The sequence below is a fragment of the Schistocerca americana genome, chromosome 8 (assembly GCF_021461395.2).
Source record: "Schistocerca americana isolate TAMUIC-IGC-003095 chromosome 8, iqSchAmer2.1, whole genome shotgun sequence".
Lineage (NCBI taxonomy): Eukaryota > Metazoa > Arthropoda > Insecta > Orthoptera > Acrididae > Schistocerca > Schistocerca americana.
In genome coordinates, this window is record NC_060126.1 from 521,670,999 (window position 1) to 521,696,199 (window position 25,201).

At 39.0% G+C, this 25,201-nt stretch overlaps 1 protein-coding gene across 1 annotated transcript in view; it reads right to left on the reverse strand.

Moving 5' to 3' along the window:
* Positions 1 to 18,404: 18,404 nt before the first annotated feature.
* LOC124544991 (serine/threonine-protein phosphatase 4 catalytic subunit) overlaps positions 18,405 to 25,201 on the reverse strand; it is a 36,733-nt gene continuing 29,936 nt past the window's right edge. Inside the window, exon 7 of the mRNA XM_047123748.1 lies at positions 18,405 to 18,898. Within this exon, the coding sequence (XP_046979704.1) occupies positions 18,769 to 18,898 (130 nt within the window). The 3' untranslated portion in view covers positions 18,405 to 18,768. The remainder of the gene's footprint in view (positions 18,899 to 25,201) is intronic.

A 25,201-nucleotide genomic window follows, 5' to 3' on the forward strand; every position in this document is an offset into this window, starting at 1 on the left:
ATGTTCTGAGATGTATTCTTTTATGTGGGAAATGTGCTCCTGATGATTACGTTATTTCTAGCAGCAAACTGACATAACATCTCTCCACACTCATTACTTTCTTCATGTATTGTGTATCTCCCAGATAACTCTTCCGTATTCACTTTGTCCAACCTGTGCATTAAAATGTTCCATATCTAAGAACGGATCAGACTTTTGTACTTTACTGGGTGCTCTTTGTTTGTTGTTCTGCTTCCTCTGTTAGTGCGTATGTTGTTGTTATCGTTATATTTCTGGATTCCCCTTTCACTCTGCCTGCTAAGTCTTTCATTTATGGGTTCAAATTCCAAAACACTTTTACCAACATCCTTTGTTATTATGAATCCCGTTCCGTCTTGTCCTGTTCTTCTATCTGGTCCACTATACAGTAGAGAATACTGGGGCATATCTATCTTTCCTTGTCGCTACCATCTTATTTGTTGTAGCGCTACGATGTTATACTGGAACTTAATGATCTCATCAGCTATTTCTTTCATTTTTCCAGGTTTCAACATTGTTCATACATTCCATTCTACTATTGCCAAATCTTTTGTCCTTTGTCTTTGCCGAGGTCTTGTTTTTTGTGTCTCATCCATCATCCAAGGCTCTTGTTGTGGTTCTGTGGTATGTCATTTTTACAGTGTGGGGTTATCGGCCCCATGCCCAACCCCCATCTTGTAGAACCTGGATTTTCTTAGGGTTTACTACCCTAGGGAGGTTGGCTTCCCTGCACCTAAAGAGCTCCCCCTGCCCTATGTTGTGGGACACACTACGTCTGGCTCCTCAGTCGAGACCAGTTCAGCTTGGGTGACCCTGCCATTAGCTACACTAGTGCTGGCATAGCTCTCAACTTCATCGAGGCACGCAAACCATCCCGCCTGACACTGAAGGTGCCTACCATAAGGCAGTGTCCCCTGGGAGGGGGAAACACCATCTGCTTGCTAGATTTTTTTTAGATATTTCCTCGTTTGCACTATTGTTACTTGTAGCAAAGCTTTCACCTTAAACTTACTCTTCAGGCCTCAGAATTTGTTAGGGAAAAATGCTAAAACTTGTCTGGAAATATCAGGGAATTTCACTTGGGGAAACTTGTGGCAACCCTGAATGTAGACCTCAGGCTATGTAAGATAATGGTCTGTCTCTTTAACCTTCATTTCAGTAAAATAGTGTCAGCTGTGATGTCACTGGTCGAAGTAGAATAGTGGCAGCACTACCCCTTTTGGATTTCTGTATATCTATTGTGATCAATGGCTTTAATAATCTGTGTTGTTAGGGGACCTTGTTATGGTGGTGACTAGAGCAAGTTCACCGAAGTTCCTTGCCGAAGCTCAGTTGCCTTCTGCATTTTACTCATAAGATAAACATCGTTGCTACCCCATTGCTGGGGTGTTGAAAGACAATGAATAGTACCCTTAAGAGGCAGGTATGGTCAACATTTTGCTCATTCCAAGAGAGCTGATGAAACTAGACCTTGCATGGTGGCTACTGCCTTTGCTGTAAACATTGTTATGTACCGAAGGAGTGAGTATGGTGATTTTTGGAGATTAGGCCAAAGACATGCATGGTAAGCAGTAGTCATGAAAAATTGTAGGACTGTTCTGATATAATGTAAATACTTAATGGAGTAAAGGAGATGACTCAACAAAAGTAGAGGTGTTGAATCATCAAAAGACACACACAGAAGAAAGAAAACTTGCTAGCTCTTGTCTCTCTCTCTCTCTCTCTCTCTCTCTCTCTCTCTCTCTCTTTTGAGGAGAGGGATTGACGTCGGGAGGCTAGTGGTTCAGAAGGAGACAGCCGGTTTGCCAGCTAGAAATGCGGGAGGGAGATGTTGCAGGTACATATGCTGTGCATATGATACATGGTTGTCAGAGCTGACGGGGAGCAGTGCACTCTGAAGGTGACTTGGACATAAATGGTGAGGGGGAACAGGACAGAAGGAGGGCAAACTGTTGGATGCAGGGAATGGCAACAGTGTGTTACTGGATATTGTGGTCAGGAGTATTTTTGCCTGCAGCCATTAGTGCTTCATAGTTGAGAGCTGACAACTGTGGTGTGAGCTGTCGAGGATTTTCTTATGCCGTCTCGACTATAGCAGTAATACAGGATGGTTTGTAATTGTTGGTAACCATGTGGAGCAGTGAAGTCTAATAAATTTCATTGCAACATATGAGTCAACTTTGTTTGTGAGTACACTAACATTGTTGCTAGTTGGGCATGTGTATTATCCAACACACTTGAGAGACAGGCTGTAAACAGTCAGTCAACTGCTATGATGGAAATAGGCCAGAACACTAATTGGGAATACAGTGTAATGAATCAATCATATACAATGATGAATCAGCTGATTACGGTGTTGGTTAACACACTGACTGCTAGAAAGCTGCTGGCACATACAGTAGAGGTTCAAGCCTGATGCCATGGGGCTGCTGGCTGCCACATGCTCCACCATGTTACTGAGCATTAATTTACATTTCTTCATTGATTTTAAGCCAGTGTATAGGAAATTGGGTTCAATATCTTGTTCACATTTTGAACTCTGTTTTCTCCCCACCCCCCCTTCCCCGAAAGCATTGACATATATACAGTACGAGACAGAATGGAGCATGTGGCCACCAGCAGGCACAGGCACACGGCGTCAGACACAAACCAGTGCTGTGTGTCCGGTGGCAACCTTGTTCAGTCAACATGTTAATAGTGAGGTGCTGATGCCTGAACATGAGATTCACATTTCCTGACTCTTGGCATCCAATGCCAAGAACATTTGTCAGTAACTCATTTTAGAGATGTTGATAGATACGCATTCTGGTAGGCTGCAACACGGTAGGACCACTGTAGTGGAGGTAGCTATTCTGTGTTCTGTAAAAGACTCACCTTAAAAAATCCTGGAGATCTTGTGAACACAATTAGTTTTCTCTCTGGAGAAAAGTTCAGAAACAATTAATGTATCCTGTCTCCACACATTCGGTGCAAGAATTGACTCCGATACTCTACTTTCAATATCATGAAGCACTCTGTGACTGGCTGCTGATCTGACATACATAAATTTACAATTTTTCAGCAGGGTATTAACAGTAGCTGAACCAACATGTCACAGAAATGGAATTTTCAACATCTACAGTCACTATGTCTATGCAGACGTAGATTCACACTGAAACATGTCTTTCTTCTTTATTTAGGTATTTCAGTGAAAGGTTTCTCAATGAGAGACTCTACAAAATATTGCGGTTAATATGTAAATTATTATTAAATATTATTATTATTATTATATAATGTAAATTAAAACACAATAAGAATGCACTTCCTAAAGATGATAGCATAAATATCTTCTGCTGATGCGCCATGTATGTTGTGACAATGTGAAAATTAAAATCCGTCCACTTTTAGATGTGCCATCATCAATGAGATTTTAAAAAAAGTTGTGACTGTATCTGGCCAGTGAGCACAGCGTGTGATGTCATTGTCAGGTAATGCATGACCGATCAATCAGAAACAATTCGTACACACACAGATGTCCAAGACAAAGAAAATGAGTGGTAAATAATCTCGAGGGACGGTCCTGCCTTTGATTAAAGAAGAATTAACAAAAGAATGTAAGTAGTGTTCGGCCGTTTCATCATCAAATAATCCACATCTAATTTCTCATATTCATTTGTTGTAAAACATAAAGATAATATAAAAATTATCATCATTTCCTGTTGCTCTTCGGTTTTGGGGCCTCCTGAAAAAATTCGAACTCAGTTATTGCCTCTCTGTACTTGTCCCTATTCATTGCGTCCATTTCTGTAAGTCCAAGTTCACTGAGGTCTTCCTTTATTCCTTGCAGCCAAGACCTCGGTGTTTTTCTCTGTTGAATTGTAGTGAAGATTTTCTTCGTCAATCTGCCATCATCCATTCTTACCAGATGACCAAAGAACATCAGCCTTCTCTTTCTCATTTACGTTGTGACTGGTTTAATAAATTGGTAGATCTTCTCATTACTCATCTTTACCCATTTTTCACCAATTTTTTTGTGTCCACCAAGAATCTTCCTTAGAATTACTCTTTCCTTCTTCTCAGGCTCATCATTAGTCCTTTGTTCTTGAGGGAGAGTGTTTCTGCGGCATGTTGAACTTCTGTTCTCGCAACTGTATTGTAGTGTAATAACTTTGCATTTCGAGATAGGCATTTTTTGTTTAGCTACTCGAAGTTTGACATCTTCTTTTTCTATGCAAGTATCCGTTGTTGTTTCTCCCAAATATATAAAGTTTTGATCCTTTCGATACATCCAATAATTGTGTGCAGTTCTTTGATTTCCTTATATTTGTTAGACATGAATTTAGTTTTTTCTTGTTATATCTGTAAGCCAAATTTAGCTGCGTGCTTTGCTAAGATTGCTATTTGTTTAATTGCATCTGCTTTATTTGTGGATAGGAGAGCAATATCATCTGCAAAAGCTAGTGCATGTATCATAAGGCCTTTAACTGATCCTCCAATAGAAATTCCCTTCCCTTTTTGGTGAGTGTATTCCTGCAATGTCTCCCTTATGATCTTTTCCAAAGTGGTGTTGAATAGACTTGAGGAGAGTCCATCCCCATGTCTCAAACCCGTTTGGATTTTAAAAGGGTCAGGAATCTTGCCTCGAAATTTGACTTTGGACTTGGTATCTTTGTGTTTGCTTTACTATCTCTCTAGTTTTTCTGTCAATTCCAAATTCCTCCAGAGTTCTAATGAAGCCTTCTCTGTCTATGGAGTCATATGCTTTTCTAAAATCAATAAACATTGTAACATGTGGTTAACCAGACCAGCACATGTTCTAATAATGTTTTTAAGGGTAATAATTTACTCTGAACAGCTATTTCCTTTTCTAAATCCACTTTGGTATTCTCCTATCTGTGCTTTGAGAACTGGTTCAGTCCTATTTAGTAATATCTTGCAAAGGACCATGTATGGAATGGATAGAAGGGAAATCCATTTGTAATTGTTCACATCTGATATGTCATCCTTTTTGTGAAGTGGATGTATAAGTGCCATTCTCCAATCTTCTGGGATCTTCTCGGTTCTCCAAATTTCCTTAATAATTGTACCGAGGTGTAGTGCTACTTCTTCCTCACCTACTTTCAAAAGTTCAGCTGTGATTCCACCTTCACCAGAAGATTTGTTGTTCTTGAGGAATTTTATAGCTTGCCAGACTTTATTTAGAGTTGGTGGATGTGATTCTGCAGGGATTTCTGTTAGAGTTGTGAATTCCGGTTTCTCTGGGGGCGCTTTACAGTTGAGAAGGTCTTCAAAATAGTATGCTAAAATGTTGCAGTTTTCTTGGTCATTTGTACCTGATTTGTCATGAAAATTTAAAGTGGGTGGTTCGCAACCTTTCCGGTGTCTTCTGAAAGATTGGTAATAGTCTCTGGATTTGTTTTGAGTGAAGTACACATGTATTTGTTTAAGAAGTAGTCTTTCATACAGTCTCTTTTTGTTTGCGATTGTGTAGGAGGCTATTTTTCTACCTTCTCTGAACCTTTCTAGGTTGTTTTGTGTCAGATTCAATTTAAATTTTTGCCATAGCTTTTGTCTGTTTTCCAAAGCTCTATGCTTCACTGCACTTTTCATTCCACCAGATATTCTTGTGTTAGTTTTTGTTGGAAGAGATTCTTCTGTAGCTTTCATTATTTAAGACTTCATTTCATCCTATGTCTCACCTTGCAATTTTTATTTAAAATAATTTTGAGTATCTGACAAAATATTCCTTGTTTCAAAATGCATTCTCATAGGTTTATTATCATTTCTTCCTGAATTTGGAATGATTTTAACGTTAGACTTAACAAGATAGTGATCCATATCTTTTGGCTCCTTTCTGAACCTTAATATTTTGAATTTTCTTAAATTCTCTTCTAGAAATGGCTATGTGGTCAATTTGGAACTCTCCAAGGAGTTGATTGGTGCTTTCCAAGTCTTCATCTTCTTGGGATGTTTCTTGAAGTGTGTAGTCATAATTTTGAGATTGAAGATTTGGCAGAGTTCCACAAGTCTTATTCCATTGTTGTTTGACCTCTTATGCGCTGGGTATTCTCCAATGATGTTTTTGTATTTCCTCTCCTTGCCGAGCTGTGCAATAAAATCCCCGAGCAGAATGACGACATTTTCCTTTGTAATCTTCTGAATCGTGTCTTCTAGTTATTCCCAGAAAGTCTGTACTTTGTTCAGATTTTTTTTATTGTCAATGTTTGTTGGAGCTTGAGCATTCACATGAGTGTTGAGAGCCTGTTGGACTTAGAGCTGAAGTTTGTTACGGTCTCTGTTATATTTCTTCTAACTATAAAGCCTGTACCTAATAGAGGGCATTTTTCAAAGATATACTCTGCTGGTTTTCCTTTATGAACTCTGTAATTGGCCGTTGCAAAAGAATTTGCATCAGTATAGTGAGTTTCTTGTAGTGCCAGAATTTGGATATTATGGTGTTCAAGTGCTTGAGTCAGTTCTTGACACTTTCCTGTTTTGATCAGTGAGTTAATGTTCAGTGTTCCTATATTATATTTCTTCTTGAATTTGAGCTTTTCAGGTTCTTTTGATACAAAAAAGAGCAGAAAGTACAGGCTTCCCAGAATCTGAAATGCCTGCTTACAACCTGATTTTGAGAGATTTTACTCTCTGGGGTCATTTGTTTTCTTTTCCACTCATAATCCATAAAATTTGTCAGGTTGGAGTGGTGGAGCATTCCTAAGATTGCTAAAGATACAGCTGGAGTATTAATCCAGAGGGTTTGTGTTTCGTCCGTGAGAGCTATTTCATTTCACTCAAGTCCGCTGGCAAGCCAGTGAGGACCACCCCACCATCCGCCACCTTGGGACACACCATGTCGTAGTTGCACTTCTCCGCCTGTTACGACAGCTTAACAGGTATTACATACCATTATGTGATGCTATTTGTATTTTTATCATAGTTTGTTTCCAATATAAATAATTAAAATCCTTTGTGATCTTTCACCATTCCTTGCCAAAATTGATGCTTTAAAAATTTTATGGTTTGCTATTGAATTTTGATTTCTCTTTACACGATATCTGGACAACTTTTAGCAGTTGTTTTCATAAGGTGTTGAGCACAGATTTTGTTACTTGCTGTTTGGATTCCAGCCAAATTGTGAATGGTATGTACTGTACATGGTCCTTAAAACTGTAAACTTAAATTAAAATCCAATGAAATTTTAAGTAAAGAAATTGCAACAAGACAAAACCCTTTCTCCAAAACCTCTATGCACTGGCATGTATCTGTGGCAACCAAAATGTTTTCTGACATGACTTAATTAAACTGTGTGCTACATCCCAAGTTTAAAGCCTCTAGATCTTTTGATTAAATTATCCATCACTAATCTCAACTGTCTCCTGTAATACACTGTCCCAGAAATTTATCACCTCCGCCATGATGCTGGTATCTTAAAATTTCATTTTATGCTCATGGATGAGGCACTGTTTGGTGATAGATGATTTAGTTGGCTACTTGAGTTGTACGTAACCCGTGTGTACCTTGCATCTTTGTTTAACAGATCTTATTGTCTGTCCAACATGGTATATAGTACATACATACCCTGTATTTGTAGCCCTAGATTAATAAAGTATACCTTTTAATTTTGTTGAAGGGAATTATATAACTTTTTAAACATATATCCAAGGTATTCCTCCATTTTCGCCAGAAATGCTGCCAGTGTATGGAAGGCAAGTGAAGTTGCTACTTTATTGGTACTGGTTCTGGTTCCCTCTGCTGGCAGCATCAATTTGCCTTTTAGAGTATGCTCGATCTGGTATTCTGTGTACTTATACATTTTGAAAACTTCATTCCTGTGTCCGAGTTTTTTGGCAACATTTTCTTCATCTGCAATGTGGAGCTATGTTTTGAACACAGAACTTTACTTGTACAGTGTTCCTTGGATAATATGACAGAACGCTGATGCTTCACGTAGTGTGCCAGCAATGAGAGTAGAGTGGGTCATTATTTGACTGGACATTATCCCAGGTTGTGAACCTATTTGGCTAATGTGATCTCTAGACTGAAAATATTCTGGTTGTATTGGCACACAAAAAGCTTATTTCTCAAGGCACAATACAAGAAAATCTGTGGAATGCAACAGAGGCTACTGGGGTATGACAGATTTTTCTGTTATTGCAGCAGCACTGTTGTTGATGGATTGAACTGTGTTGTGAATGCAATGGTGTACACTTGGAAGATTTGTGGACAAATTTTTGTAGCATGCACTGTAAAAATCTTTACAGTATAACTAGTTGTTAACTGACCTTTCTCTGTTTCATGTGTTTTACATATCTACAGTACATGCTGCATTTTGTTTTTAAATTGTATTACAGTTGATATCTGAGAGACTGATTTCATTACTTCAAAACAAATCATCTGCTTTCCATTTTTTCAATGGGTGTTTAACCTCTTCTGAGCAATTTACTTAGCAATACACTCTCCAGTCTTACATATTCTGGGCAGAGAAAAAGCTAGTGGATTACTGTAGTGATTAGCCTGTTTCAAATGGAAAAGAAATAGCTCACCTGAAAATTTCAAAGTGTGTTATGAGACAACAGAATAGAAAATCTTTACATCAGATGGTATCAAACAGAGGATTGCAAATGATTAAAACCATCTGTTGACAGTCCATTTCCTTCCCACCTTAGGTTGATTACTGCCTACCTTCCTCTCCAAAACACACCACAGCACAGCCTCTGTACTCTTGTTAACTGCATTTTATGCTGGATCAAACTGCAGTGGTTTGACACACATGACAGCTTTCCATGTAATTTTGGCAGTTTTTCTCAACCATTGAGGCAAATGAGACTGCATGTTTTGGTGTACTGCAAAAACCATTCAAATTTAAAATGTGTTAAGACATGCTAAAATATCTAAAAAGTTGGGGAAATGCTGTTAATGAGCACAGAGATGATGCCCACTTTACTTTTATCAGATTTTTTCTGTTTAACACATAGTCTACAAAACTTTTGAGACTGAAGAGATGGGAGTCTTCTAGTGACCATTTACATCTACATAAGTACTCTGCAACAAACAGATGGTGCATGGCGGAGGGTATCCTGTATCAGTCCTAAAGATTCTGTCCTTTTTCCACTTGCAAACAGAGCAATGGAAAAAGGACTGTCTGTTTGCCATGCCTCCTTACGAGCTCTAATTTCTCTTATCTTTGTGGTTCTTATCTGAAATGTACGTTGGTGGCAGTAATTTGATTTGCAGTCAGCTTTCATGCTGGTTCTCTATATTTCTTCAATAGTGCCTTGCGAAAAGAAGACTGCTGCTCACCCTGTCCACCAGATAATTTACTTATATATAGAGTAAGAGTGGTCGTAACACACTTCCCTGAGGCACTTCTGATGATGCCCTTGTCTCTGTTGAACAATTGCCATCGAAGACGACATACTGTGTTCCGTCACTTCTTTGAGCCACTCACATACCTTTGAACCTAATCCATACACGTGGACCTTCGTTAACAGCCTGGTGTAGGGCACCATCTTAAATGTTTCCTGGTGATCTAGGAATATGGAATCTGCCTGTTGCCCTTCATCTGTGTCTCACAGGATATTGTAAGGAAAGGGCAAGCTGAGTTTCACATGAACCATGCTTTCTAAATCCCTGCTTATTTGTGGACAGAGGCTGTTCCATCTCAATATAATTTATTATGCTTTAACTCAGAAAATGTGCATGCATTCTGCAACAAATGTTGTTAAGGATATTGGTCTATAATTTTCGGGTCCATTCTTTTACCCTTCTTATATACAGCAGTCACCTGCACTTTTTTCCAGTTGCTTATGATTTGACCAATGCAGCAGAGTAACATACATAAAACCAAAGTGGCATTCCATCCCGAACAGGCAATTAACTTGTTTTAAACTCTTTCAGTTGCTTCTCTACACCAGGGATGCCTATTACTACGCCCTCCATATGGGAGCCTGTGCGACAGTTTATTCATACGATCCTCCTGCATGAATAACTTATTAAATGCAAAATTTAACATTTCAGCTTTCCTTCACTGTCTTCTATTGCCATGTCAGACTGGTCGGCAAGAGACTGGATAGGAGCCTTTGACTCACTTAACAATTTTACATAGGACCAAAATTTTCTCAGGTTTTCAGCAAGATCTTTTGCTAAGGAATGATGATGGAAGCTGTTATCTGCTTCGTGCATCAGTCTTTTTACAGACATGTGAATTTCTACTTTTACAAGTTGTTGTTTGCACAGTCATTTTTTGAACAGAATGTGCAAATGTCTGCTTCCTCAGCATTTTCTAAATATGTTATTAAACCACTGTGGGTCTTTCCCATCGTTAATCCACTTACTCGGCACATACTTCTCGAGCACAATTTACAGTCAGATTACACTTTTCCCATAATTCCTTAAGTGTGTGATACTGGGGCTAAATGATGTACACTCATTGTCAGAGTGGGATGCTAACAAATGCATATCTGCTCTTTCTAGCAAAAACTACTCTCCTATACTTCTTGGTGGATGTATTGTCTTTAGTAACCAGTCTTCACCACTTCCAACTGTTGTCCATCCAAACTGTGGATGGCCTCATAACTCAAATGACAGGCAAGCCACAACTTGCAGACAACTGCTCTCAGCATACTTTAGAGCAGTAGGTAGTGCCTCCTCCACATATCTGAGGCCCCTTGTCAGACATATAAAGTGTACATTCAATTTCTTTCCTGCCTGGGATGCTATTTTCCTATGGGGATCCATAATGCACACCCAATGGAGCTCCCAATAACTGGTAAATGCCCCCCCCCCCCCCCCCACTTGTGCCTGCTCAGACCCTGCTGAAGGAGCAGCCACCTGTCTACCAGGGGTGAATGGGTGAAGCCAGCCAGATAGCCGGGCTCCACCCTGACTCCCCTTGTGCAACACGAACATGTTACCACCTATCGTCCACTCTGCAGTGAAGCCGGAGATTCCCCAAATCAGGTACTATGCGAGGTGCCTCAGCAGCAGAACCAGTGGGCAAAACAAATCACACTTGATGTTTCCCATGGCAAAGCACCAGATTCTATGCCACTGCTACACCCCAAGGCAGCAGCCTGAAGACGGTTGAAGGTGTCCAAAAGTGTCTTCAGCTGTTTGTGAATTGCACCAGATCATCCTGCGTCCACCTCAGGGCATGCACACCTCCTACCCATTCTAGTATTACTAACCTAAGAATTATCTATAAAAGCAGACAGAGACAGCTAAATATTTAACTTGCTAGTCTCCTGGTTTGTCACGTGTGGCAGCTGGAGCCTGACTGAATTGTGAGCTACAGATGCTGGCCATCGAAAACTAACAAATTACAACTATGCTACATACTGTGCGAAGTTACACTTTTCTGTGTTACCTTGATTTTCAGCCACATGATCTGGGAGAAGACTTTTAGTGATTAAATTTTACTTTTATTTTTTTTAGACATATTTTAGGAACTGTATTGGAAATGAAGAAGAAATAAGTCAACAAAGGCTTCCGTAGATCTGCCACTAGTTTTGTAAACTCTGTTACTTAAAAAACACAGCCTTAAAGCATAAAATAAACATACGTGTGTGTGTGTGTGTGTGTGTGTGTGTGTGTGTGTGTGTGTAAGAGAGAGAGAGAGAGAGAGAGAAATTGGAGAACAATGTAGGAGAGATACCAGTATCGCAGAAGAATGCTGAGGTTAGATGGGTTCATCATATAAATAATGAAGAGATACTGACTGAAACTGGGGAAAGGTAATTTATGCCGTAACGTGACTAAAAGAAGACACTGGTTGGTAGCACACATCTTAAGGAATTAAGCATCAATTTTGTAACGGAGGGAAGTGTCAGGGACAAAAATTGTAGAGGGGAACCAAGGATTGAATATAGTAAGCAGGTTCGAATGATATAGGTTGCAGCAATTATTCAGATATGAAGACAGACTAGACTAGTGGAGACCTGTGTAAAACCAGTCTTTGAGCTGAAGACCACAAGTACATCAGTTTCATGTGAAAAATGTAATGTGGTATTGTGCATTGAGCCGTGCTTCAAAATGTGGCACATGAAACACCTAATTACTGTCAGCACAGCATTATCAATACCAGACATTGGAAAATATGAAGATATTTCTATGCAAAACAGAACATCGTTTGGAAGTCACAAAAATTGAACATTGGGATAAAAGTTAGTATAACATTACTGAAGACATAATATGAGGAAAGGAGTAGCGGCTGTATACACAAAAAGTGCACTGAAGGCCCAGGCCTTGACTATCTGTAGCCCTGCTTCCTGCCCAAAGGGGAAAGTTTAAACATCATGAAGCAGTTAGATGGGTGGAGGCACCCTTACAAGACTTAGCAGAAATAACTATGAGGAGATTGTACCTGGAGATTTCATCTCTTTGAGTTCTGATTAAGGGAACCTAAAGTTACTGATGTTCACCTTTGCCAAGACTTTACCCCTTCCCTCAGTAATATTCCCAACACCAATAGGACTTAGTGCAATATCAATTCATAATCTATTTCTAAATTAAATTGCCATTAATGAAATAAATGGTTTTTCTGACCATGATAGTCAAATGGCAACAATAAAGCATGTCCATTGGTCAGGTTTAACTTAGAAAGGAAAAGGAAAATTTCACAGAATTGTAAATACTGGCTCACAAATAATTATACTATTCAGAGGTAATTTATCAGACAAGAAATGCGAAGAAATTTACTAAGGACATAAAGTAGATGACAAATTTAACTCTCTACTAAAAGTATTTGCACACGATTATGAATACAGTTTTCCTCTGCAACAGGTCAAGCAATTCCCAGTGAAAGCAGAAAAAAAGAGGGTGGTAAAAATTGGATAGGTGAAAATATACTAGGAAACAAGAGGGAGCTTTATTTAATGCAAAAGGACTAACTCTAATCACGATTTAAAAATGTGCTACAAACAGAATTGTAGAATACTCCAGCATGTCATCAAAATGCAAAAATCATGTACTATGCACACAAAAATTCCAAGAACAAGGCAAAGACAGTTAGGAGCATTATTAGGAATGAAACAATTGAAATCGGCAAGGCAAATTATATCGAACTCAGTGATGACATCAACAGTGAGACAGATGTGAAATTCAAATCATAAGCAACCAAACTGAAAACATTCCTACTCACAGCAGCAGAAAACACGGTGACAAAAAGATGGTCAGCTGAAAGCAAATACAATAAACAAACAGGCAATGAATACTCCATCACCAGGTATCAGTTCTACCACATAAGCTGTTGGAGAAGCCACAAAAATTGTTAGGTCACTAAAAGTAACTCCTGTGGCCATGGATTGTGGTGTTTCAAAGTACTAAACTGCTGTGCTGAATTGGTAGCACTGCCCTTGAGTTATCTTTGTAACCAATCGAGGTGTATTTCCCAATGGACTGAAGTACGTGGCAGTAGGACCACTATACAGAAGTGGAGATGAGCAACTGATCTCTAATTAGAGACTGATATCCTTCCTTCCCATGTTCTCAAAAATATTTGAGAGTCATTTTGCAAATGAACCATCAATCTGAGATTAACCTCTTAACAGTGGTTTTTCCAGTTTCCACGAAGTCTACTCTACTGAAAATGCAATACATATGAGGTAGTCAATTGAAAATCAGAAGATAGGGAAAGAGTTAGTAAACTGTATATAATTTCAAAAGTAATCACAAATATTACTGTGTTTATCCCGTGTGACAAGGTCGTCAGTGCCTCCATGGAAAAAGTTTGCATTTGCCTACAGAACCATGATTGTGACTAGGTGTCAACTTCTTTGTCTGAAGCAAATCAGTGGCCACAAATGACACTATTCAGGGCTCCAAAAAATATGGAAACTGCACTGGGAGAGATTGGGACTACATGAGAATGTGTAAAGGCTTCCCAGTGAAACTTCTGCAGGGTACGTGAAACAACATTGGCAACATGTGGGTGGGCATTTTGTTGGAAGGTTGTTTTGATTACGCTGCAGAAAGTTCGCTGGGAAGCCCTCGCACATCCTCCATAGTCATGATCTCTCCCAGCATGATATGTATATGTTTTGAGACCAAAAGAAAGACTTCATGGCCATCGATTTGCTTCAGACAATGAGCTGCACACATGGGTACAATCATGGTTCCATAGGCACCTGGAGGACGTGGACCACCTTGTGTCATAGTGGTATAAATGTATTTCCGGTTATGGTGATTTTTTTTTAAATAACAAACTGTTTGTTTCTTTTTTTTTTTTTTTGCATCTATCTCATTTTCATTTGATTGCCCCTTATATGATCTCTCATACGAGTATAATAGAACTAAACGATTAAAATTACACAGTTGACATCGTCTCTGATCTTGCCAAATACTAAATATGTACTCATATCTTAAAAATAAAAAACAGATGGTCACATTACAAATGGTATGACAAGAACAAGATTAAGTTTGCAATGGGAAGCAAATATGGTGTGGCGCAAGATTAAGTGCCTTGCTCAACCTTGTTCCTTGCCTACATAAATCAATCCTTTCCAGCTCGAGCACCATGGGCAGGGTTCGGCTAACAGCTGACATGCGGGTAGTCAGGCATCCGAGCAGTAGAGCATGCGATTGCACTTCCCTAGCAGAGTGCACAAGGGGGTGGGGGTGGCCAAGTGGCACACATGCAGGACTGTCTGGGAGCTGACCCAGTCCAACTGCAGCTGTCCATGAAGTATGGGACAGCCTGAAGTAGTTTATTTGGTTCAGACATTGGAAGGATTTTCAGAACTCAAATGTTTACTGGTGACAAGTATATTGATAAAAGGCCGAAACACACCCATAGCAGGCACAGCTAGGAGAATAATGGAACAGGTTTACATCTGATCCACAGCCAAGAGTTTAATCCTTAATGTCATAAAAACTCATACTGTGCAATTCTAAAAATAACTGACTTACAGGCACAAGAAGTATAGATCAACAGGCATACACTGAACATGACATAATGAGTGAAGTTCCTAGGCAGCTAAATGGGTAATAAAATGAGGTAGCAACTGTCTTGAGGACAAGTTAGCCAAAAAACTCAGTTCTGCATGCTTTGCACTCAGAAATGTGTGTGTGTGTTGATCTGCACATAGGACTGCTTGCGTTCTTTGACTCATTGCTGACATACGGCGTCAACTTCTTCCTTTCTGCTACCTATTTAGGCTATGAATATGCTGGTGCACTGACTTGAATGACATCCAATAGAATAGCTTTTGTGGATTTTTGATACAAGTATTGCTACTTGCAAAATTTATACCAGCCTACTTGAACTTTGTTTAATTTTTGATATTTTGCTGTTAAATCAGTAAAAAACCAACCAACAAACTCGTGGAGGGGTTATCTGAATGCTGGTAATGTGTTTTAAAATAGATAGTGACTGAACATTGTTTTTTCTCCATGTTTTATTACAGGCTCTATCAACAAAGTGGTCTCTCATTAGGAGAAACGTGTCCATTGCCAGAGTGATTATGTTGACAAATAAATATGTAGACATGAAGAATAAAGACATAAGATGTTAATAATAATGTTTGTGAGGCTTAAAAAGCTTTAAGAGTTTACATAAAAAATTTGGATGCATTACTTTTCAGCATGCATGCCCTTATACATCCACCATACTGTTTTTAATATTTCCACTTACAATAAAACCCACACCCAATTTCCCACCTGCTTGTTTTCCTATAGTACAAAATTTTAATTTAGCAACATTACTATATCCTACCTGATGTTGAGTAATGAATGTAGTCACTGCATTACCCTATCTTCAAATCCTAATTCTGCCATTTAATGTTCTAAATAAAAAGCAGTAGATGCAACTGATTTCTGACTCTCACGTGGCACCAAGGTCTTTGACAACCCTTCGCATTGTAGAGCTCGTGCAGGATATGGTGGCTGGTGTGCAGTGACCAGTTTTCATCCAAAGTGCTGGGTGAGTTCATTCATTTGTTCAGAAGGGGGAAGCCCATAATCGTTTTCCACCTTTCAGCGGGTCACGGATGACAGAATCAAGGCGCACAGTCTGCAGTCTTTCTCAAACAATTTTACGGAAACTAATCGACAAAAATAATTTCATTTTTGCTTTACTTAAAGCTTTATATGTCAGGTTCATGACACTGTGCCCATTTCTTTAACAGTAATTGTTATTGTGATATTTACATGAAATTAAGACACTGCGCGAAATTTGGGGAAGTGTGCAATGAAAAATGGAAGTCACTATGATTCTGCATTTGTTGGATATTACATAATATGTTGTTGCATATGAAATTTACGTAACATGGAATTTTTCTTTAGACTTGGGGTTAGAGGTATCTGCCTGTCACCAATCTTGAGAAAACTGTTCTGATGTAGCACTCACTTGCAATTGCGCAATAAAACCAGAGTGAAATATCAACAACATTCCTCATATTTCATAAATGGTTTCAGATATCGAAATGAGATTTTGGCAATTGTGTCTGCTCAACATATTAGTGAGGTCAGACAGTGTAAAGTCTGCTGTGTTTAGGCACAAGAAGCAAATTTTGACATGGCAACCAGAGAAATATGTAAGTTTCACTCAAAATTCACAACTCATGAGGCTTCTCTGAAAGTTACAAACAGTTAATAAGCCAGGCAAAAATAAATTGATGCATTTTCGGCAGAATTCTTTTTAGATACTAATGAAAGCAGGGGGTGCAGTAGGTCTTTTTGAATGGTCACCATGCAAGTGTGGGCGTTGATGGGGCCCACTTAAAATTTGCAAAAAATGTGAGCATAGGCTTCAGTTTAGAATGGCGTGTTCCCCTCCAACACTTGACATATCTCCTCCAGTGCTCCGAGCAAGCCCTCACCACTTCCGCTCTCCCCACACATCCCTAAGGCCGGTATTACACTATCAAATTTCTTTGTCAAATATCTTTGTTCAGTATCTTTGTCAAAGATATTTGATGGTGTAATAGGGAACTTTGTCAAATGTCGTCCAATATTTGATCAAATCTAGGGCCTTGCTGTAGATTTGATCAAAGAAGTCACTTGTCTTCTGTTCACTGTAATGTGACATATTACCACATGGAGCACTAGCATCGCTGCATTCTGTCGTCTGTAGTGTTTTTATAAACATTGCAGGTAAATACAATTGGTGTGTCCCAACAACCACAAAATTAATAGAGATGTATGATGCTGATGAGGCGCTTTACAATGTGAGGCACTCTGAATACAAAAATAGATTACGAAGGTTGGAGACCTAACCCTCTCCTGTAGCAAGGAATCAGTGTTACAGTGAGCCTGTCTTCTGCAGATGTAATAGTTCTTAAGTAAATATTGTGCTTTGTGATATGAGGATACATTTCATTGAGCACATACAGAAACGTATGCTCATCCATTCTTAAGTAATTGACGTCCTCCACTATAAGCTCACGTATCAAGTTTTGTTGAATGCTTTTATCGTGTCGTCGCAAAACCCACGGCTTCACCCAGGTTTGTTTCCTTTTTTTTCCCCGCTTCTCTTCCGCATATGCACACAGTGCAATTGTGGTACATGCAACTGCTGTGGTTAATAACAAGTTGTTGTTATCAGCCATCTTGAACTTTGACGAAAAATTGGATGACAGTGTAATACCCCTTCTAGCGCTACGTCAAAGATCTTTGTCAAATATATTTGACGGAATACTTGATCACATCTTTGATCAAATCTTTGACAAAGAAATTTGATAGTGTAATACCGGCCTAACCGACTGCACATCTAGCGACCATGGCATTTTGCATGCACTGTACACTAGCTTGCCTGCCAGATTCCACAGTTTCAAGAGATATGAAACAATGCTGAACAGTCTCAACTGCAACTCAGATTGTTAGACTACTTAGTGTCATTTAACACGATTAACAGAAGTGTTATTTTTTAAATAAAAAAGGGACATTAAGTTAAATGTACTGGTAGAAGCACTGATGCTGCTTGCAGCACCTGAGTCTAATTATGGAATGTATGTAAGTTATGTTGGTGGAAGGACTATAATGAAAAACAGCATTTTATATAATCAATATATTTACGACACCATGCCACACTGCAATGTAGTTCACACTTAACCTGTGAAAAGTGTTTTTATAACCATTTATGTCTGAAAAAAACTTTGGTATCTACTATAAAGTGGAGTAAAAACAAAAAAACTGATATCAGTAGCTTTAGCAACACAAATACAGTTTGGATTCTTGCAATTCACATAAATTACTGGACAGGGCACTTTTTTTTTATTGAATGTCCTGATGTCTGGAACATCTTCAGAGTATGGTAAACGTATGTACACGAGTTATCTACAACAGAGACAAGGAACAATAAAGTCTGGCAAGAAGTGAGATGTTACTGAAAATGAACCAGTCCACAGATCTTCCAAAGAAACCTGTCCTTTCAATATGGTGTATGATAGTGAGCAAAAGTACATTACATCTTGTTGCAATCATATTTTAATTTTAAATGCATGAACAAAAGACAATGATCAAGTTTTGGAAATGATTTGTCTTAATTTTTTACACATGGAAAAACTTCACATTTGTTATTTAGAACATAACTTTATCAGCCTTATTATCAAACTTCATCTCAAAAACATCTTACATAAAAATGAAAACAAATGTTTATTTTTTAAAAATGTATAACAAAAGCCAGAAATCATATTTATTCTGAAGATGATATTTAATAAAATAAACCACATTCATACTATTTCTTTACATATCAAGTACACAGATGAAATGACTTACGTCCCAATCTCAAACTGACATCATGCACACACAAATGAACTTAAACACTAAAACACTTCAGAGGAAGTAGTCAGCTTGTGGTTTCTTTGATGGTATTCCTCTACTTTCCTGTGGTGCAGCCTCAAAAATTGTGAAGTCTCTTTGTAGATGCTCACTGAGTTCCAAAATTGCTGCAACATTCCCACATCTGAAAAAGCAATAATAATGTGAGAACTCTGCAAATAAGTGAACACTTCTCTAAACAGTGACACGATCAGCAGCACAAGCCATGTTGCTGGTATTGACAAGAACTTTCCGACAGATACGATATAGGAAAAAACTGTTATGCTAACACCTACTGTTAATGCTAAGCAGTAATGTAATTGTATGGAAAAGTTATGTCAAATTAACTACAATAGAATGAAAATAAATATTTTCTATGCATAAATTAAAAGGGAAAGTATAAAGGCATCCCAGTGCCAACTACGCCACAACACATGATGAATGGGCCTAATTATGAAGAGAGTTTTGTGTTGTAACACAGTGTTTATAACTTCACAATGCAAGGATATTACCTTCACACAATATGCGTACCAACTGTGGGCTATCTGATATGCAAACAGGAGAGAGAGAGAGAGAGAGAGAGAGAGAGAGAGAGAGAGAGAGAGAGTTCGCACATCCGTTCGTCCATTCTGCTTGTTATGTTAATGCTTACTGGAGTAAGCATGTGTTCAGAAAAGCACATTTTCTGTATAAATTTCAACCATTCTGTCAGAAACGTGACCTATTCATTAATGAAGACAGACGCGTTTTGTCACAGTTACTCTCTTATTAGACATTGGTACTGTACTTATACCTGCCATTTGTCTCAATGTTTGCTCAGTGACTAAATAGAGAACGGTCAGGCTACAAATCAAAAGGTTTGGTTTTCTATTCCCTGTCCTAATATTTTTTTCTGTCACTTATCGTTTCTTTCACTTCTGACAACAATTTGCTAATATGAAAAATGCTGAGTTGTACCGCCATTTGGAGTCCCAAGCTAAAATCTAGGTTGCCCCCAGTGACTGGATGGGGAAGTTAACTGAAAGATCAGAAAGAAATGGCATACCATCTACAACAAGACTATGCTGAGTGTAGCACTACGCCGTTTAGTAACTCAAACAAATTTTAAAATACTTCATGTTTGTTTGCGCATGCCAATGTGGGTGTCTTATGCTTTACTCTGCTATTTTCTTGTGGAGTAATTATTATTGCTATATACTGTGTGTCTCTCCTGAGAGTTGTCAGACATTTTTTTCTGGTGTTTTCACGATTACCTGCAATTTCGTTTTTGCAATGTATAGCTGGTGTCAGCCCAAACAAATACTGCTCATTGGATGTGCCCAGCACTAACAGAATACACCAGTCTGTTTCTCATTACACACACACACACACACACACACACACACACAAAGTTTTAAATTGGAATTTTGTGTGTCCATTCGATAAGAGCACTACCAGATTACTCTAGTGTGATATTCTTTTACTGAAATAAACTATCAGGAACAGCGAAACAAGAGAAATAACTGGTGCTTCAGCAGCAAATGAGCAGCAGGCTCCCACACGGTGATGGAGTCCGCGCGGGCCAGGGCGGTGCTGTCACTGCTGGAGTACTCATTATTCTTAGCGTACTACTGTCCCTATTAATACTGGTAAAATGAATATTGTACTAGACTGATTTGTGACTGCACTCTTGAATGAGCATGTAAAATTCCGGTTTAAAAGAAATTTTACTTCTAACAGGAAGCACACTGACACTTTCCATCAATGCTGGGTGTCGCATCCATGACATGATGGCCAGCATTTGTTTGCACTGACTCCAGCTGCATGCCATAAATGCAAAATTGCAAATATCTGTCAATACACCAGAGAATTTGCGCCTTATGACTCTGATGAGAGAGACTCCGTATGAGATGCAGTCATGGAAAAAAAGTAAGAACATTTTTTAAAAGCACACAAGCAACCAATGCCAATTAAGTACATTGTTTGTTATTTTAAAAATAATTGCTACAACTGGTAATGCATTTGTCCCACTGTGAGCCAAGATTGTTAAGCCTCCATGGAAAAATGTTTGCAGTTTCCTGCTGAACCACGATTGTACCCAGGCAGGCACCTCTTTGTCCAAAACAAAACAAATCAAATCAAATCAACGGCCACAAATGTCTTTCTTCAGGGCTCCAAAAATATGGAGATCACGTGGGTAATGATTGGGATTGTATGGAGGATTTGTAAGGGCTTTCCAGTGAAACTTTGGCAACAGAGTTGAAACAACCTTGCCAATGAGTTGGCCTGCCCACATTTTTCCATGAAGGCACTGACCATCTTGCCTCACAGTGGACAAGTGTATTAACATTTATGGTGATTACTTCTGAAGTAATGAACAGTTTATCTACTTTTTGCCCCCGTCTTATCTAATTTGACTGCCCCTTGTATTTGGGCATCACCAACCCCAGCCAGCAACGTGCTCCGCTAGTGTAACTGTATTGAAACATGTAATTAGTTAAATACTCACTGCTTGTGAAGTGAACATTCAGGTTCTTTTGTTTAATGGCAAAAAGTTTCTATTTCCTCAAGTGAATTCGACCTGTCATGTTGGCACAATATGTAAAATCCTAAGTTCATTTTGGGTGTCTCCTGCTACATCTTTTTGGCACCCACATCAACTCTGAAAGCACTCTCATTCTGACCATAAATGAATATTCCTTACACCAGGCAACAGAGATTCATTCAGTTTGACAAACATAGTGTGAATTGCAATTGTGACACTGTATCCTATATATCCTGAATCCAAGAACATATTTTTATTAAAACTAAGTTGCCAATGTAGCTGAAACCCAATTTTGTGAGAATGTACACAGATTACGTCACTTCCAGGCAGCAAAGAAACACTGACAGATTGAATGGTGACAATTTTTGGTGCCAGGTACCTCAAACTAAAGTACCTCTGAAAGCAATCGATATGAATTTACGACATGTTACTATGGCGCCAGTTTTCAGAATAGTGCTGAACATTGATGTGCAGTAGTTTGAGGAGCTCTGATGAACACTCGCCAGTCGATTGGCAGCAAGGGAAGTCAGATGGCACTGAGTAAAGACATGTGGGATGTCAAAATTTTATCAGTAGTCTATTGAAGTATTTGTAATAAAGTTCCCGAATTTACTGCCCTCAGGGAAAGTTCTCACACTAAAATTATTCTTGGGACCGAGAGCTGGCTGACACCCAAGGTGGAAAGTTCTGAGATATTTAGCGTGTCGTGGTGGAACGTGTATCAGAAAGACAGATTAGAGGCCATATGGGGTGAGGGGGGGGGGGGGGGGGCATGGTGCAGGAGTGTTCATTGCAGTTCACAAAAATAGTCTCTCTATTGAGGTCGAAGTTGAGAGGGGCAGTGAAGTTACCTGGTTACATATAACAGGGGTAGGTGAATCCAAGTTAATTGTTGGATGTTTTTACTGGCCACACGATTCCCCTGCAATCGTTCTAGAGTCATTTGAAGAAAGTCTATGGTCAATAGTGTGTAAACACCCAGATCAGCAATACTGGTGGAAGGCAACTAACATACCGAGCATAGACTGCGATGTCTATAGCTTCATTGTTGGGGAATACAGACAGTCATGTGAAATACTTCTGACCACATTTTCTGAAAACTGTCTTTAGCAGCTAGCTTGAATCCCACAAGCCATGTAAATATCTTGGACCTTTTAGCTATAAATAGGCTGGACCTTATCGAAAATGTCAGTATAAAGCAAAGACTAGGGATCATAATGTCATAGCCACAATGGTTATTTAGACAGTGAACTGACATCACTTAGTTTTAGTAAGATGGATGTAGAGGAATTATGGACGAAGTTCAAGTAGATTGTAAATCGTAGTCTAGAGTTGTGTGCTTAGTACGTGTATAAAGGATGGAAAAGAGTCATCATGGTTTAATTATGAAATTCGAGAGATGTTGAGGAAGCAGAAGCTGCTGAACTCTCGGTTCAAATGAGAATGCACAAACAACAACAAGAAGCAAAGGTTAGTAGAGATTTATGCATCTGCGAAAAGATGTATGTGTGAAGCGTACAACAGCTACCACTGTCACACCTTAGTAAAAGATCTAGCACAGTGTCCGAGAAAATTCTGGGCCTATGTAAAATTGCTACATAGATATAAGTCTTCCACTCATTCCCTTGTTGACCAGTCTGGTGTGACACAAAGATAGCAAAACAAAAGCCAAAGTTTTAAATTTCACGTTCAAAAAGCCGTTCACACAGGAGAAATGTACAAACATACCATCAATTTACAATAAGATGGACTCCCATATGGGCAACATAATAATAAGCATCCCTGGCATAGTGAACCAACTGAAAGATTTGAAAGCAACCAAATCTTCAGTCTGGGTGGAATCCCAATTTGATTTTACGATGAGTACTCTATGGCATTAGCTCCTTACCTAGCCTGACTATCATGAATGTCTCGCCGAGCACAAGCGCAGGTGAGTATGTAAGAAGGGTGTAAGAACGGGTCCACAAATTTACAGACCAATGTCCCCAACTTTGGTTTGCTGCAGAATTCTTGAACATATTCTCAGTTCAAATATAATAAAGCTTCTTGAGACTAAGAAGCTTATGTCCAAGAATCAGCATGGTTTTAGAAATCACCGCTCATGCGAAACTCAGCTTGTCCTTTTCTCACGATATACTGTGAACTATGAATTAAGGGCAACAGACAGAGACATATTTCTAGATTTCTGGAAGGCATTTGACACACAAGCTGCCAACAAAGGTATGAGCATATGGATTAAGTTCACAGATATGTGAGTGATTCGAAGACTTGTTAAGTAACAGAACCCAGTATGTTGTCCTTGATAGCAAGTGTTTGTCACAGACAAGGGTATCGTCAGGAGTGTCTCAGGGAAACGTGATAGGACCGGTGTTGTACTCTATATACATACATACATGATTTGGCAGACAGGGTTGGCAACAATCTGCAGTTGCTTGCTGATGAAGCTACGACGTATGGAAGGTGTCTAACTTGAGTCACTGTATGAAGATACAAGACAACTTGGACACAATTTCTAATTGGTGTGACAAATGGCAGCTAGTTATAACTGTGGAAAAATTTAAGTTAATAAGGCTGAGTTGGAAGAACAAATCTGTAATGCTCAGGTACATTATTACTGGTGTCCTGCTTGAGACAGTCAAGTTGCTTAAATATCTGAGCATAACGCTGCAAAGCAATATAAACTGGAACGAGCATGTGAGACCTATGGTAGGGAAGCTGAGCAGTCGACTTTGGTTTATTGACAGAATTTTAGGAAAGAGTGGTTCACATGTAAAGGAGACTGCATATAGGACACTGGTGCAACCTATTCTTGAGTACTGCTCAAGTGTTTGGGATCCGTACCATGTCAGTCAGACTGGAGGAAGATATTGAAGAAATTCACAGATGGGCTCCTAGATTTTCTACTGGTAGGTTCGAACAACACGTATTATGGAGATGCTTCAGCAACTCAAATGGGGAACCCCTGGAGGTGGTGCAGGGTACCCTCCACAACACACCATGTGACGACCTGCGGAGTATCTGTGTGGATGGGTGTGAATGCATGTGGATAGCCACATGTGTAAGGGCCTGTTCTAATATGATGAGGGGCTTGGGTTTGGTCCTGACCCTATTTATTTGTATTTCTTCTCTCTTTTTGTGTAGTCTTATTTTACTTTTAATTTTGAGAATAGACAATAACTGTCATTATTACATTACTAACAAAATACATGACAAAGAGTTAAAATACAACTGGTTTCATTTTTAATAGGCAGAAGGGGTATACATCTCTGTTTGTTAGGTTGCAACTTACGATTTTTATGAGTGATACCCACCATAAAAACACTGGTAACAATGTTAACTGATATTTTCCGTCATCTGCAACACACTGTGTGCCACCAGATCACACGGAATGAATAAATAAATAAATAAAAATAACTGTTTTTGCACCATGAACAGTGTAAGGCGGACACCTTGTCACAGTGACAGGTTCCAGTATAACCAAATTCAGTGGTTTTCTCCCTTATTTTCCATCATATATGTCAACATAATTTGACACTCAACAAAAATGTAAAGAAATGAAATTATCGTATGACTTACACTGACCCCAAGTGTGCCAATCTAGCATCATACCCGCTCGGCTGTCTCAGCACTATGAAAACTGGTGCCATTTTAGTGGGTGGTAAGTAAATTCACTTCGTCCGATTTTTGAAGATATCTCCTGTATGATGACCCATTGTGGTTCCACACTTTAGTGTGAAGTAGGTGGTACTTCAACCTACATCACTATTCAGTATGGTCTCTAGTCCCGATTCCCAAACCTGTGCCTCCCCTTGTGAGAAAAAGTGTTCGGTCTTGAAATTTGTTAATAAAAGGTGCCAAAATAAAGGAGTTATCCTGAACAAACAAGACAGCAGTTAAAGAAGAAAGGAAATATTAGATTTTCAT